Raw genomic sequence first — 14,755 nt, 5'->3', positions numbered from 1 at the left:
TATTTGTTTGATATAAGGCAATCACGATTATAAGGCAAGGGTGCAGTTTGGAGAGTAAAAAAAGTCACCATATATATATATACTGAGCTTCGAATACAAGGCGGAGTATGACTTTGAGGCTGTGGATTTTGGAAAAAACCTCTCCTTATATTTGACTGAATACGGTATGTTCATTTGAGCCAGCCTATAGAATACAGACATGAGCAGAAGTTTGACAATTTATTTCACTTCAGTGTCCCTTTCACATTATACCTCCCCGTACAGCTGATAGAAACTGTCTGGATGTAAACAAAGCTGTAGGTGGTTATGAACAAAAATGAACATTCAGTATTGCCCGAGGTGAATTTTCTGTTCGTGATGAACCCAGGTGAACAGGGTGTCTCTTGTTGAAGAAGCTGAGGCACGGGTTGCGGGTTGTGAGTGGTGCGTTTAATGGGCAGGTGGAACTGCTGTGCAATTATGGCGATACTAGGAAGCAGCTGCCCATAGCAGCATCCTCTTCCTCTCTAATATTTTCAACACTTGGTAGTGTATTCCGCCCATCTGTGACATTTCTACAGCACCCAGCATATGTGACCGCTCATGCTGGCTACAGACCTTTGCTCAGTATACCACGCAGTGTAGCTGCTTTTGCTGTCACTGTTCTGATCACACAGGCAAGTTTAGTTGGGCACACTGGAAAGAGAATTTTTGAAAAAACACCACCCCGAATGCTGGCTTGGGACAGGCTTCTGGAATGTTTGTGGCAGGTGTGTGGCCTGTGCCTTCATGCCTGTTGGGGTCTTTCATACCTGCGACGGTGGGAGTGGGAGTGATATATTAGGGGGTCATGATATACCGTAACGTGCTGAAGTTTCGTGCCAAATGGCATTGTCAGTTCCCTCGCAAACCCCTTTTGAAGTAACACTTGAGCACTGTGGGGACTCGGAGTGATGATGCAAAATCCTGTCCTTCAACTCGCGTCCAACCTTGGGGGTCCTGCTGTGTGGGATGTGGGGTCCCCATGCAGTGTTGTGTGCACAGGAGCACTTGGAGAGAGCAGGCCACGAGGGCAGCTCATGTCATCCCCTCCCTTGTTTCAGAACAAGAGAACAAAGCCAAGCGCACCGCAGCCATTGAGGAGCTTGTGGGCCAGCTGCCCAGTGATAACCAGCGCATGGCAGCACTGCTGATACGCCACTTGCACAAGTAAGGCTCTCGCAGATTTTATTTCCTGCACACGCACTGGCCTGCGGGGAATTGAACCATGAACACAGTTTAGGTGTGCACAGGTGGATTTAGACAGCGGCTCACAAAGCTGTCAGATAGAGGCACCGAGCGTGGACCTTTGATCAAAAGATGACTCGGTCGCGGCACTAGTAACTTTGCAGCATCCCATACTTCATGTAGCCGCACCAGATGGCTCTGCCGACTGTCCGGAGTGCGGTGGTTCGCAGGCACCAGTGGCTCGCAAGTAAGGCAATGTTATTCTCGCTGTTGCCCGAATTTAATTCGGGAAACAGTGAGAATATTTTTAAAACCAGCTGCAAAAGTGCGGACGTCTTATTGGCATTCTTGGTAAACTGCATCGGTGCGCACCATCTGTCCTCAATAAACTTGGACACACCATCGCAAGGTAATTTTTAGTTGCCCCATTGTGCACTGAGAGACTCGAAGGAGTGCCAGGATGCAATCCTAAGATTCATCATAAACAGCGCCTTGAAAGTAGCTTCCTACTCTGTCTGCTGTAGCGACGGCACATTGACGCACTTGTGTGAAGGTGGACATGGCTGTGTTGTTGCTGACAAGGATGAGTTCCTTGTGAATCCATCAGGCAGCAATGCGACAGGCCCACAACAGGCGTTAATAATGGCCGCAGATAGCAAATGAGCATATGAACATAATGGGCCATGTAGGAATTCTGCTTACTACAAAGTTACCTAGCTGCATTAAAGCCCCTTCATCACATCCATCCATGGCGGCGGACGAGAGCAGTATGGAGGGGCTTTAGGTTGCATGGCCAGGCAGCAAGAGTAATTTTATTGGAGCTTTGTGTTAGGTTTGTTCAATTGAATTATATGCTCGGTCACTGGAGGGCCTAGACCATAAAGGACCTACATGCTTAGCCGTAATGGAAGGACGGAATGTGTAATAACAGGCACTCACGTTGTTATCCTTGCTCTCATAGGACGAGAAATGGTCGCGCATGTGTGAGGGATTGCTTTTATTCGCTGGCGAGGAGTGCATGCAGGCAACCGTGTGAGTGCGCCATCACTCGTTACGTCGGGCTCCGCGGGATGGCGGTACTTGTCCGTGCTAAGCACATGACTGTGTTGCACTCTACCTCGCCGAATGCAAAGTATTGCCTCGAGTCTAATGTGTGTGCGATTAATAACATTTCTGTTGACACGACCGTTGAGAATCGGGTTGAAACGGAGCAGACCACGCACGCCGGTGTTTTTTTTTTTCTTGGGCGTGCGGGCGCAGTGGCCCAAGCTGCTCCATGTCCATGGCGCATCGGCCATGTCTGTGGCCGTTTCTAGTGTTGCCAAGCAAAGAAATTGACAGCTAAACTTTTCAACGAATACCACCATGAATACCACGAATATCAGTGGCTTTTGATAACTATCAGCGGTAGTAGCGCTGTGCCATGTTACACTGCTTTCTTGGCACTTGTCAATGTTTTTGAGTTGCTTTCACAGCCCAAGAGATGGCGCTTGGGTAAAACCGATCAATTTGCCCTCGATCAACGCTCCATGTCGGTGCCCACCATCGTAAGGGACTATGCACCGCGCCGGTTTTGGAAGCAACCTTGGTGCGTGTTTATCAAGGACACTAAGTTAATCTTGGCCCGCGCCAAGATTGGGCGTCACAGGAGACTTCACCAACATTGCTTTGTCTCCACAGCTTCATGTATTAGCTTATCCAGTTACACAGTGTAATATACGGTGCGGAAACTTCAGCCCACTTGCTGATAGTTTCGTCCATTCCTACTTCAGCTACCTTCATGGTGATTGCACGTGACTGCTCTGCCAGTGGACACATCATTTTGCTGGAGTTGAGACTGAGTGCAGGTTTGCAATAGTTGGTGGTAAAATCAATGGCACGGCATCATCTGCAAGCGTGCACCTCTTTAACGTTAAGCAGCACTTCCCCTCCAAGCTCTGAAAAGTACTGTTTTCGCACAACCACGCTCTCAGACAAATGTCGGCTGCAAGTAGCATCCTTGTTGGTCAAAGGAGCGTCTTTGCGGTGGACTGCTACAGCGCGCGCATTTGTTCATGTAGGATTGCAAGGAACATTATATTTTTATGTAATGTCACCTTTTTTTGCCAGTTGCGCGTATAGGCGCTGCAATCCTGTGTGAAACATTTGCACCTGATTTTTTTCATTGTGCAAGCATGAAATCTCGTTTGCGCGAGTGTTCAACAGCGACTGCGGCACACATGCACCTCGCATTAGTGTTTTATAACCTGTTTTGGTTGTTACCAACCTGGAATGCCTTCCAAGGACCCATTGAAAGAGCACTGTGACAAGCGCAAATGTTCTTCCATTGCTTTCTCCACATTATCGTCTGCTCTCTTGTTGAAGTCGGACAAGTGGTGCTGAGCAGCCAAGTGGTTACGAAAGCTACCAACAAGGCCCGGAGGGCCGTCCAAAAGTGGCTGCTGCTTGGGTAGCTTCTTTTTTCCCCCACTGGAAAGTGCTGTCATAAGCCGTATCAGTGCTGCTTCTTTGGGGGCTTTATTGGACCAGTGGGAAACACTGTTTTGCCATTTGATGGATGGGGGACGCATTTTGTGAGGTGTCCTCTCCTAAAAGTATACCTTGCACCGTAACGCAGAAGTGCGTGAATAAAAGACAAGGATCATGCAGGATGTAATCTCTTCCCAAAGTAACAAGCCAGAGAGGCTTGTGCAGCATTAGTGGGGTGCCATTCTGGGACAGGGCGGCAACACTGGAGGCGATGGGTGCGTGCAGTTCTCCTCCATGTGACGGTCCCCCTGTGCTTGCAGGGTGTCCACCCTGGCGTCCTCAAACCTGATGACCGTGTCCAATCTGGGAGTGTGCTTTGGGCCGACCCTGCTCCGGCCAGAGGAGGAGACCATGGCCGCCATCATGGACATCAAGTTCTGCAACGTGGTGGTGGAGATCCTCATCGAAAACTGTGATAAGGTGCGGGCCACGTTGCCTGGCTCTTCTAGTCTCGGTGTGGCATCAGCTGTACGCCGCAGCACACCATCTCATGTCCCTTGCTGCGTGCTGCCGCAGATATTCAAGGCCTTCCTCGACCAAGAGGACGCGAAAGCGACGGCAGCGGTGGCCCGGCCCCCTGAAGGCACCCAGGCTGCGTCGTCATCGGAGGTGCAGATGAGGGACAGGCCCAAAAAGGGGCCGCATCTCTTCCCTCCGGCGGCAAGCGCTGAGGGCCCAGCCTACACGTCCCCCTTCACTGAGCCGGTAAGTGCAGGGCTGGGAGGAGTCGTGGAGCTTGGACTGTGTAGGGTTGAGTTTGGTGCACTTGTTCCTTTATTTTTTTTTTCCCCCATTCAATACTGCAGGCTTGAAAGCCCAAGCAGGCAATAATTCATTTTAATTACTTTTTTCATATGTTCACGCAAAACGGTAGGAGGGGGTAATGAAAAATGCTCTTCGCACTAGTCTTGGCCTTGAAAAGCATGTGCACCCATATTCTGATCTAACTTTGCCTTAAAGATCCACACTTCAAATAATGAATGAATGAACCACAAGAAGTCAGTCTAGGTGGCCAGCAACCACGAAAACACATATGCAGCAAACATTGCAGTGATGACCAGACACCCACTTTCTTCACCCGCTAGTTTCAAGTTTCTTCCTTTTACGACGCCCTCTCCCTCTATCTCTGCTCTCTGCTTATCGGTGTCTTTCAAAGCTGTGTTGTCACTCTGCTCCGTTCTTTCCCACCTTTTTTTTCCATCACAACCTTGCACTATTGTTCATTTCACTTGGCCTTGGCAGTTTCACACTCCCGCCTTTTCCCCTGTCAATTTGCTCAACCATGTCAGCCTTACCTCGCACGCGCGCGCGAAGCGCAGGGCTGGTGGGCTAGCGCAGATGCCGTGGAGGGGAGGGGGGCACAAAATAGGCGTTTTATTTTTAGAAACTTTAGATTTCAGTAAGGATTTCGCAAATTACACAAGTATACGCTAAGTATAGTAGTTAGTAAGTTCTTAGTTCACCCGTCACGTGAGACTGTCTGCTATGCCGGCATTTAAAAGTGCCCCGATAACACAACACTTTCGCGCAGTCCCTTGAACGTTGTATTATCGGGGTGCCACTGTACTCATTTTCCTTGGCCTTGGCGGTTTCACAGTCTCGTCTTTTCCCCTCTCAACTTGCACGGCCGTTCCCAGCTTATCTCGTGCGCACTAGTCAGCTGGCGGGCTAGCACTGGAGGGCATGGTGGTCGCATGGCACACGGCACATGGCTGGTGCGGTAGAGCAGACGCTGTGGAGGAGAGGTGGGAATAAAATAGGCTTTTCTTTTTTCTTTTTCAAGAACTTGGTATTTTAGCTAAATGTTCACAAATTATGTGAAAACACGCTAAATAAAGTAGTTTAAATAAGTTCTCAACCCACCTGTCACGCGAGACTGTCTACTAGGCTGGCATTTACCCGTATACGACACCCCGATCATACGACGCTTTCACGCGGTCCCTTGAAATTCGTATTATTGTGGTTCCACTGTAACAGTAGAGCAGTCCATTAGTCTCTCTAACTGTGCGTGTTGGGTATGTTTTCGATGCTAAAGTGATTATCCCCTTTGCAACTTCTGTCATCCCCTCAGTTCCTTGCGGCTTTTTTGTTCCATCTTGTTTGTTTGATTTTTCATGCTCCTCCTTCTGAGGCGCACGTTTGGGCCTTGCACAAAAAGAAAATATAACTGCCTTGGTCTTGGGGTTTTTGCGTTTTCTCCCAAGCGTAATTTTTCCACGTGCTCCGTGAATCCTGTTGTGGCGAGATTCTTCCCTTGGTAATGAGGTGGGACTAGTCCGTGATGCGCGCCAGCTGTGCAGCAGCGGCTGGCACTCACGGCTGTGTGCCCTTCCTCCCGCCCAGCACCTCGGCTATGGCGTGAGCCGTCCCTACTCGTCCCAGCCGCAGCCCCAGGCGGAGGCCAAGCGGTTCGGGCTGGCCGGGCCCAAGGCCGTGCGCAGCACCCAGCTGCCCCCCTCGGCCCATCCGTCCCACCCGGTGGCCGTCTACAACCCCTCCTGGTCGTCCGGTGGGTGCCGCCCCTGTTAACCCTGGGCAGGCTGGCCTCCTCTGGCCTGCTGCCAACACGCACCCGAACCAAACAGAGAGCAGTGCTACGGAATACTATTGTAGCGCTTGCAGCTCTACATTTGCATGCCACACTGGGGTTCAGGAAAATCGGAAGCCTTACACCCGAGTTAAAATGAGGGGGCAGCAAGTACCATATTTTCGCGCGTATAACCCACACCGAAAATGCGAAATTTCAGTGGGAAAGTAGGGGTGCGGATAATACGCCGGGTTTTTCTTTCAGTGCAGCTTCACGGCACGTTGTGCCGTGAAGCTCTTACACAGGCACACTGACTAAGCCTTCTGCAGCAGCGATTGCGCAAAACATACAAAGACAAGGAAGAAAAAACAAGGACGAGCATGCCAGTGGCCCCCTACTCTCCATAGAGCTGTCCTCCTCACTGAAGTCGCTTGCGGCTTCACATTCGTAGTCGGCCCACAGCGCACCGTCTTCCGCGCCAACAAGGCACTCCAAAACTTCTTTTTTTGGCATGGCGAAGTCGCGAAACAGCAAGAGCAAGGGAGTGCGAAGTACGTTTAGTTCTTTGTTCGCACGCCATCAAAACCAGCCGGATCGGCAAAGAGCAGGGGAGGAGTGTGGAGTGCATTTTGCGCTTCGTTCGCATGCCGCAATGTTTTTATGGCGCAAGGTTTGTTTTGTGTTCAGCAGGTGGCGCACCGCAAGCGCGCAATTTTTAAATTGTGAGCCACAGCATTTCCGCTCACGTCTCCGGCTAGTGTTGATTCCTTTTTGTTGGAATACATTTTTAGCATTTCTGCGTGTACTGTGGCGAGGTATCAAGTTACTGCGATCGTCTACAGCATCAGCAACCATGCTGAGACAAAAACATATTCCCGCTGCATTTTTTATTAAAATGACAAAAAAGTAAATTCTCAAGAAGAAAAGTGGGGGGAGGGTTCATTACGCGAGTGGGTTCATTATGCGAGTAAATACGGTAGTAAGTGGCTCACGCTGCCTGCTGAGCATTGTTGGGAACTTGGTCAGGCAAAGGGCACATTGCCTTTTCGGTAAACAAAAGAGGGGCAGCATGTTTTCCAGAAGATGCGTCCAGTAATGCTGTGACATCGCACCAGGAGCCATGAAGACGTGATGTTGACTGAATTCCCTGAGCCACTAAATCGTCTGTGCTAGATTACTATGGTATGAAGCCCAAACCTGGGAGCCTCTGTGGTAGCATGGGTAACTTGAATGCTTTTATAAGAAACGTACACAAATAACTGTGGGCAGCATGGGGAATGGTGGTGTGCTGTCGATGTGGCCAGGCAGTGTTGTGCTAATCAACCAAGGTTTCTTTCTCGTTCTACTGCTTCCCTGCCCCGTATTTGTGCAGGTCCGGCGACAGGCTACGGGGCCAGGGACAACAGCCACAACGTGAACTCCAACAGCAGCAGCACGGAGTCCCTGAGCTCACGTTCCAACGCTTCCTTCAGTCATCACTCACCAGTGCCCGGTCAGGCAGCCCTGCACACTGTCTTTTGTAATGCGGAAGCATCGCATGGCTGATTGGGGGAAAAAGCTAGTCAGCACTGTATGTAGCAGCTAAAGTGTGCCTAAATTTTCATTGGCTGTGATGCATCATGTGGCTCATGGCAACGGTGTCATTGTTGCTTTAGGGGGTCAGCTCGACTGCTAGTGGTGCAGGGGAGGGGGGGGTGCAGGTGTGCGCTGCCCTCGCCCAGCAGTGCAGCAGCCAAGCTAGGGTGCCCTGCACAGCCCACCCCTGCTCTCACTGCTGCCGCTGTATGGGTGCTTTTGCTGTGTGGCAGCACCAACAATATTGGCGTATTGATTCACTGCCACGCCGTCCCCAGAGCATTTAGTCGAACATTAACTCTTTCGTTACCACGGGAAAATTGACTGATTTTTAGGGGTCCAAGAAAACATTTTTTTTTTCTGATAAAAAAATTGGTTAGGCACTAATTAAAGGAACACAAAATGCAGATTATTTAATGGCCTTTCCAATAACACCAGATTTTTAAATGTTTTCATATATCATAGTTGCGAAAAAAAATATCAAAATCAAACTTGTCAAAATGTCGAAAAAAAAAGATCAAAAAGGAGTTATGTATAACAAACCACCAGTAGTAGAAAAAAATTAGAATGTACATTTTGTAGGGAAACATTTCAAAAACACGGCCTAGAAAAAATGTCGACGTGCGCGGAACAGTTTTTCACATATAAAAAGAAATGTTAGCACGCGCGGTGCTCGTGTCATGTGTTGAAGCTCGTGTCATGGGGTGAATTCAAAATGTGCAATTTCAGGTGTTTCCATGGAAGAAATTTGGTGGTTTCACATTATTAGAGGCACCAATTTGCCCGCACATAACGTAAAAGCATCTTGTCAATGACTGACTTTGCATTTACAGCCAGCACAATATTTGGGACAAGCACGCGATGCGGAAAAACATGCATTAAGTTGAAAACAGAACTCCGTGGTTAATGCTTGTTGACGTTCACGGTCAGTTATCTCTCAAAACATAAAGTTGAGCTTTATTATTGTCTTCTGACTCGCAGTTGTAGCCTTGCTTGCAGGAATGAGGTGCGATGCGCTAGAATCGTGCCCTGCAAACTTTAACTGAGTAGCAATTGTGCGATAAAAAAGATCAGCACAACGAGCCACCTCTATTGCAGCGCCACCTAACATTTTTGAATTGAAACAGTACAAAAACTTATTGGAGACTCCGTCCGAATAGACAGTTCAACTAAGCAGCAACACTAGACCCCCGGAAATACCATCGTATGGAAACGAAACTGGAAGGCGAACAGCTGGCAGTGTGTAGGGCTGGTTTGAACCGCTGTCCTCGTCGGAACAGATATCTGGCGACTGGGTGTGATCTTTTGGCTTGCATTTCAAGTTCTTATTGCAGAAATCGGGTTAGGGTTCAGTGAAATCAGGAGCGGCATGCTTTGTTCGAGGATCAGTCGCGGTCGCTCAAGGCGCCATGGCAGGTACCCTTGAAGTTGGGTAACTGCATAGTAGCACTAAATAGGAATTTCGCGATGCATAAACGAAACCGAAACTGTTGTAAAGTGTTCGCGAATGGTCCCGGGGTAAGTAGAACTACCACAGAACTCAGAACAACGTGCACAAAAGCAATTAAACTGCCTAAAATCATAAGGTAGCTTTGCAAACAGCACTGCTTGACATTTTCAGCCGATTTCTGGGATTATTACTGTCAGAGTGCAAACCAGACGATTGAAAATCATTTGCTGGTTCACCATTCACGCCCTGATAGCAAAAAACAAACGCTGGTGCAGAGTAATTACGGGTGGCACGCATTCTTCGTTAGTAGCAGTGACGCACGATGACCACGCCCCTTTTCCACACCCAGGTGATTCAAAAGCGTGTCAAAAATCACATTTTTGTTGCAAAAATGAAAACAAAACTGATTTTGAAAGGCCATTTTCTGATCTAACTCCAAACCGCTTTACTTGTTCGAGCAACACATGGAACGCTATGAAAAGGCGCTCCAAAAGTGTTGTGCAAATTTAGCGATTTTGAATAGGCGCGGTAACGAAAGAGTTAATGCTTTCACATGCATAACTCGTAAAAAGGGCTTCCATCTCCTAGCATGTTTTTTTTTTTCTTTCTTTCTTTCTCTCTCCCCCCCCCCCCCCCCTTTTTTTTTCTTTGAGGTACCACAGTTTGTGTCATTGATGTGGTGCAGCGTGCTAAACGAAAGGTAACAGAGTTTTCTGTTATTTTGGTGCATATAAAATATAAGCTTGCCTGGCTTGTGCGTGTGTCGTAAGAGGCATGTTCGCACAAGGCCGAGAGTCTGCTGATTCAGTGCTGTGCCCGCAAGCAGTTGGTGCTTATGTAAACACCACGCCAACAAGAACTCACCAGCATGTCAGTGTCAGTGTTCACGCATTCCGCAAACTCGCTCAAGGAGCAATGAAGGTTGCAGCGCAAATTGGGGAATTCACTGTAGGAAACATTACCCAAAAACAAATAAATCCACTTTAGAAAAAAAAAAAAACATGCGCTAGCGGGGATTCGAACGTGCACATTGCAAAAGAAAAGACCCAATTCTCCAGACCGCTTGGCCTTAAGCACAGAACCATCGTCGTGGCAGATATGAAGTATATCGTATAGCATGTTTGTATATGGGATTTTTTTTTTTTTTTTACTTTTATCATTTCCAGCAGCCTAGATGACTATTTTAACAGTGAAGCTGTTTAGGAAATCGTAAAACTCCAGTGTTTGCCATAATCATGGCAACACTTGCTTGGAACGAGAAAGACATGTCATAGCGTACGCCCCTCCAAGGTGATGTCCAGTGATTATCACTTCTGAAAAAATGAAAGAAGCTCACACTTATAGCAACAATGGCGGAGTGAAGGTCGTTGTGGCAGTGAAGAAGAAGCAAATCGGCTACAATTGTTGACTTAAACCGTCGTGGTGTTAGTGAAGGTTGCGTACAGCTTCGCTACCTTCACCTTAAGCATTTGTGTGAACCTCCCTTTTTAATAACGCTCGTACAGCAAGTGCCCCCCGAATTTCCACAGATATCTCGGCTTTAGCAACTGCATTCCTTAGGCAGAAAAGCGATCGCAAATTTGTGGTTTGGCTGCTGACCGCTGTGCTAGTTCACCCAGTGCAAAAAGTACTTCCCACTGTAAATAAAAGTTTTGGATGATTTTAATTCCTTCGTACCTATATTAACTTCACTAACTCTTCTCCCGAATTTAATTGGCCGTAGGTTTTTCTTTTGGCGTACTAGTAGTCTTCTTTTAGCGTACTAGTAGTCAGCAAAGTGTCGCATGTGCTCTTGTGTGGAGCTACGTGGACTTCATAAACCTTACTAAGCTTGATACAGTCTACAACCTAACAAACTAAAGGCACATACTTCCTGGCAGAAATCGTGTCATGGCTTAGTTTCACGAGAGCGATTGAATTGCTACGACCCACCGGCGGGCGGCCGACTAAACGCTGGGCCGACGAACCGTGCAGTAGCGCAGTCATGCCAAGCCATCTCAAGTGAGTGTCATACGAAACGTCATAGGAAATCGGTAAGGAGGATGCAGAGAGAAAGACAGCACTTTTGAATTGACTTTTCTTTTTAAATAAAGTCTCGCAAATGCACCAAGAGTGGGCGAAACCTGGCCTAGAGACTCCAGGCTACAATTTGTTCTAGTAACCCCACAGTGTTTACAAATCAGTTCAGTGTCCCTTTAAAAAGTGAAACACAGCCATGTTACAAGCACTTAATGCAAATGGATAACAAGTATACAATGATTGACAAAGTCAAGGGGTGGAGTTTGTTGTTGCCTGTGCTGAAGGCGTCTGGTAAAAACAGTGCTTTCGGAGGTGTTTTCTTTTGTGTTGAAGTGAGGGGCAGATCCATAAAAAGGTGCAGGAAAAAATTGTCTAGTCAGCCTGCAGGGTGCATTCACAATGTAAATGCTTTCATTATGCAGGTAAATACTGCGTTTGAACTGTGTTCATGCACACGCTTTTTTTTTTTCCTGTGAAAGAATGCATTGAAATTTACATGCGGACTCCAACCAGAACACTAAGCACATAATTCTAGCAATGTGCATTTAAATACCTGATGTGCACAGAGTACTTGTGTACTCTGCCCAACGCCCAGTCTCGTCTCGCCTTCTCTTTGTCCTGTCTTAGCATTGTTATCGAACTTTAAGTATGTGCCAACAAGCCCGCATTAACACTGTTGTTCAGTATTTGCGTTGGTAAAGTGCAATTTTAATCGTTATTGACAGCTGGCATTGAAGATGCATCTTTCAGGCCCAGCCATTTTCCTGACCTGTGAATTCATGTTGAGTAAGTGGTCGCCTTGTGTTAATGTGGCTCCTTCGTTTTCCCACGTGCCCGTTGCAGCCACAAGGGAATTCCACTCATCGCCTCGCGTCCTGGATGCTTCAAAGTAAGCTGACCTCTGCTGAAACTTTCCCCAAGCTGCTGGTTGGAAACCTTGAAGAAATACTAATGCGCGCTCGTACCTCCCTTCTGTCCACCCAGGTCTAGTCAGTCATCAGTTGCAGCCCATCACTACGGAGGAAGGTGAGGGCAGTGGAAATGGGCTTTTTTGGGCTGAGCTAAGTTGCCAACGCCTTGCCCCAATGCTTGCGGTTGCAGGAAAGTGAGGACCCTCTACGCCTGCGTTGGCGAAAACAACTCGGAGCTTTCGTTTGAGCCCAACCAGATTATCGAAAATGGTGAGCAGCCCAACATTGAGTGCTTTGGGGTTGAGTGCAGACATATTGAAGGGGATCTACGATTGATAATTTGATTTACGAAGAATGTCAAAAGCAAGGCTGGACTGCAGCAAGCAACAATTCAAAGTTGTTTCTGACTTCGATGCAAACTAGTTTGCCTGCCATTTCTTCTGCTAAAAAGAGAAAAGTTAACAAGCTGCCAATTCTGCCACTTGTGTTACCTGCGCAAATAGAGGTGGTCACTGAGCCTGTTAAGGAAGCCATGAGACGTTTTTTTTTTTTTTTTCTTAAGTGAGATGGCATTCATGGGATGTAGGGAGCTTGCCAGGTTCCTCCTATCCTGCCATATGTTGGGGACGGCCCCTGAGCTGCCCCCACCCCCTGTGCAGTGCGACCGTCCAGAGAGCGGGGCTGGCTGGAAGGGTGGCTCAACGGACGGGTGGGCTTGGTGCCCGAAAACTATGTCGAGTTCCTGCCATAAACGGGCCGCCCGCGCACACTCTCGGGAGTCGGCTGCAAAACGGCCCCTCTGCCTGGGGGAAGCAGCGCGACTAGCCTGACCCTGGCACCAAGTTGCTCACAAGTTCAAAACAATAACCGGACCCTGAGCCCAAGGACTCTGCCCGCGTGTCGACTACAGCTGTGACAGGCACGGCTGCAGCTCTACAAGTTTACCTTGCCACATGTGTTAGCCCAAACGGCGGGGAGCCGAGTGTATGTGTGTGTGTGTGCAAGTGTTTGTGCAGGTGGTAGTATACTCGTTGCCTGGCCTGTTCTCAAAGTGTTTGTCCCTCACAGGGAAAGGGTGCACACACAGAGTGTCCAAGTGCAATAGGGCGCTTTTTGCTTTCTTTTGCCATTGCAGAATTTTTTCTTTTTAACCATTGACTAGAGCGTCTAGCTGCGCAGATACTCTGAGAAGTTCGTCATCTCGATGTCGAACATGCCAAATGACAGTGTGTTGTTCACCCTCCATTCTGCATTTGTACAGTGGCCGTTCTTCTGTACATAACGCAGCACAGATTTCACTGTTTGAAGTGCATTTTGCAAATGGGGATGCCAAAACCACTCGAGCTCACGCTTGAGCCTGGTGTACATAGTGAGAGCATATCTTGTTGAAAATGTAAGGTTAGAGCTGTTTATTTTTTACCTTCTTCGCTAAAGCATCTTGCTGAAGTTCTCATTTTAGGCTTCATTGTTCCCTTAACTCATTTGTCCTCTAAAAGTGAGAAAGCAATACGCGCATGCTTTGCTTATGTTCAGACTGTTACTGTTCTTCGTATACAAAGTTGTTGCAACGAATTTATTTCTTGGAAGCTGATGAATTACCTGCCTGCCTGCAGGCATTATATTATTTTAGCTCTATGTTTGCATTGCTTGAACATTTTCATGGGTATAGTGTTGGCAGGACATCTTTTGTTTTATCTGTTCGAGTCGTGCACACAATGGTCAGAACTGCTTTTCAGGTCCACTTGTGGAGTAGATGTAAGCTTTTTTTTTTTTCTTTCTTTTTAACTAAACATCGAACCACTCACTGTCAGAACCATGTTGATGTCACGGTTGTGCAAAATTGTGGAATAAATTATTGCCGTGGTGTTTTTCTACACAGGAGTTTCTCTTACTGTATAAAGTAGTGATGTGTAAAGATAACGGCTGGTGATCATGTCACTAAGTGTTTGCTTCCTTGATAGACCATAACTCTTCGTTTTTAATGTCTGTAGGCTGTTGGTACACAGCCATCTAATTTAAGCCTTGTGAATGACTTACAAATGAGGAATGCGAGTTATATTTTTAAATTAATGCTTCATGCCAATTTACACTGCTGCTGAGCATTGTGTTGGTTGGAATCTAGTTTGTCTGCAACTGCAGCCAAACATTGTAAATCGAAACTTTTTTAGTGCCTTCATACATTTGCAAAATACCTTGCTCAAAAACAGTTTGTCACAAGTTGGCCCAATATTTGTATAAGAATAGGCTCAAGTTACAGAAAGGGTTCAATGCACCGATGCTACGGGGCATGCTGTTGCACGGTAGTTCTCAGCCATGGGTGAGCTAGGTATTTTATCTTGACTTGCAAAAAGTGACCGGGGACCCGATGAAGAAGTTAGCCATGGGTGAGCTAGGTATTTTATCTTGACTTGCAAAAAGTGACCGGGGACCCGATGAAGAAGTTAGCCATGGGTGAGCTAGGTATTTTATCTTGACTTGCAAAAAGTGACCGGGGACCCGATGAAGAAGTTAGTACGTGTCATATTGTCAGACAATTTG

General features: G+C 47.5%; 1 protein-coding gene across 2 annotated transcripts in view; it reads left to right on the top strand.

The window, feature by feature from the left end:
• Graf (GTPase regulator associated with FAK) overlaps positions 1-14,093 on the top strand; it is a 42,627-nt gene extending 28,534 nt beyond the window's left edge. For both annotated transcript variants that reach the window (XM_077702293.1, XM_077702294.1), the window contains exons 18-26: positions 1,083-1,188; positions 3,996-4,155; positions 4,252-4,440; positions 6,079-6,244; positions 7,635-7,754; positions 12,150-12,195; positions 12,291-12,332; positions 12,408-12,487; positions 12,877-14,093. In XM_077702293.1, coding sequence (XP_077558419.1) covers positions 1,083-1,188; positions 3,996-4,155; positions 4,252-4,440; positions 6,079-6,244; positions 7,635-7,754; positions 12,150-12,195; positions 12,291-12,332; positions 12,408-12,487; positions 12,877-12,968 — 1,001 coding nt within the window. In that variant the 3' untranslated portion in view covers positions 12,969-14,093. The remainder of the gene's footprint in view (positions 1-1,082; positions 1,189-3,995; positions 4,156-4,251; positions 4,441-6,078; positions 6,245-7,634; positions 7,755-12,149; positions 12,196-12,290; positions 12,333-12,407; positions 12,488-12,876) is intronic.
• Positions 14,094-14,755: the final 662 nt, after the last annotated feature.

The sequence above is a fragment of the Haemaphysalis longicornis genome, unplaced genomic scaffold (assembly GCF_048455015.1).
Source record: "Haemaphysalis longicornis isolate Haplotype H1 unplaced genomic scaffold, Haemaphysalis longicornis Haplotype H1 scaffold_3, whole genome shotgun sequence".
NCBI lineage: Eukaryota > Metazoa > Arthropoda > Arachnida > Ixodida > Ixodidae > Haemaphysalis > Haemaphysalis longicornis.
The sequence above is the reverse complement of the archived record's forward strand: the minus strand, read 5'-3'. Positions and strand labels throughout refer to the sequence as shown.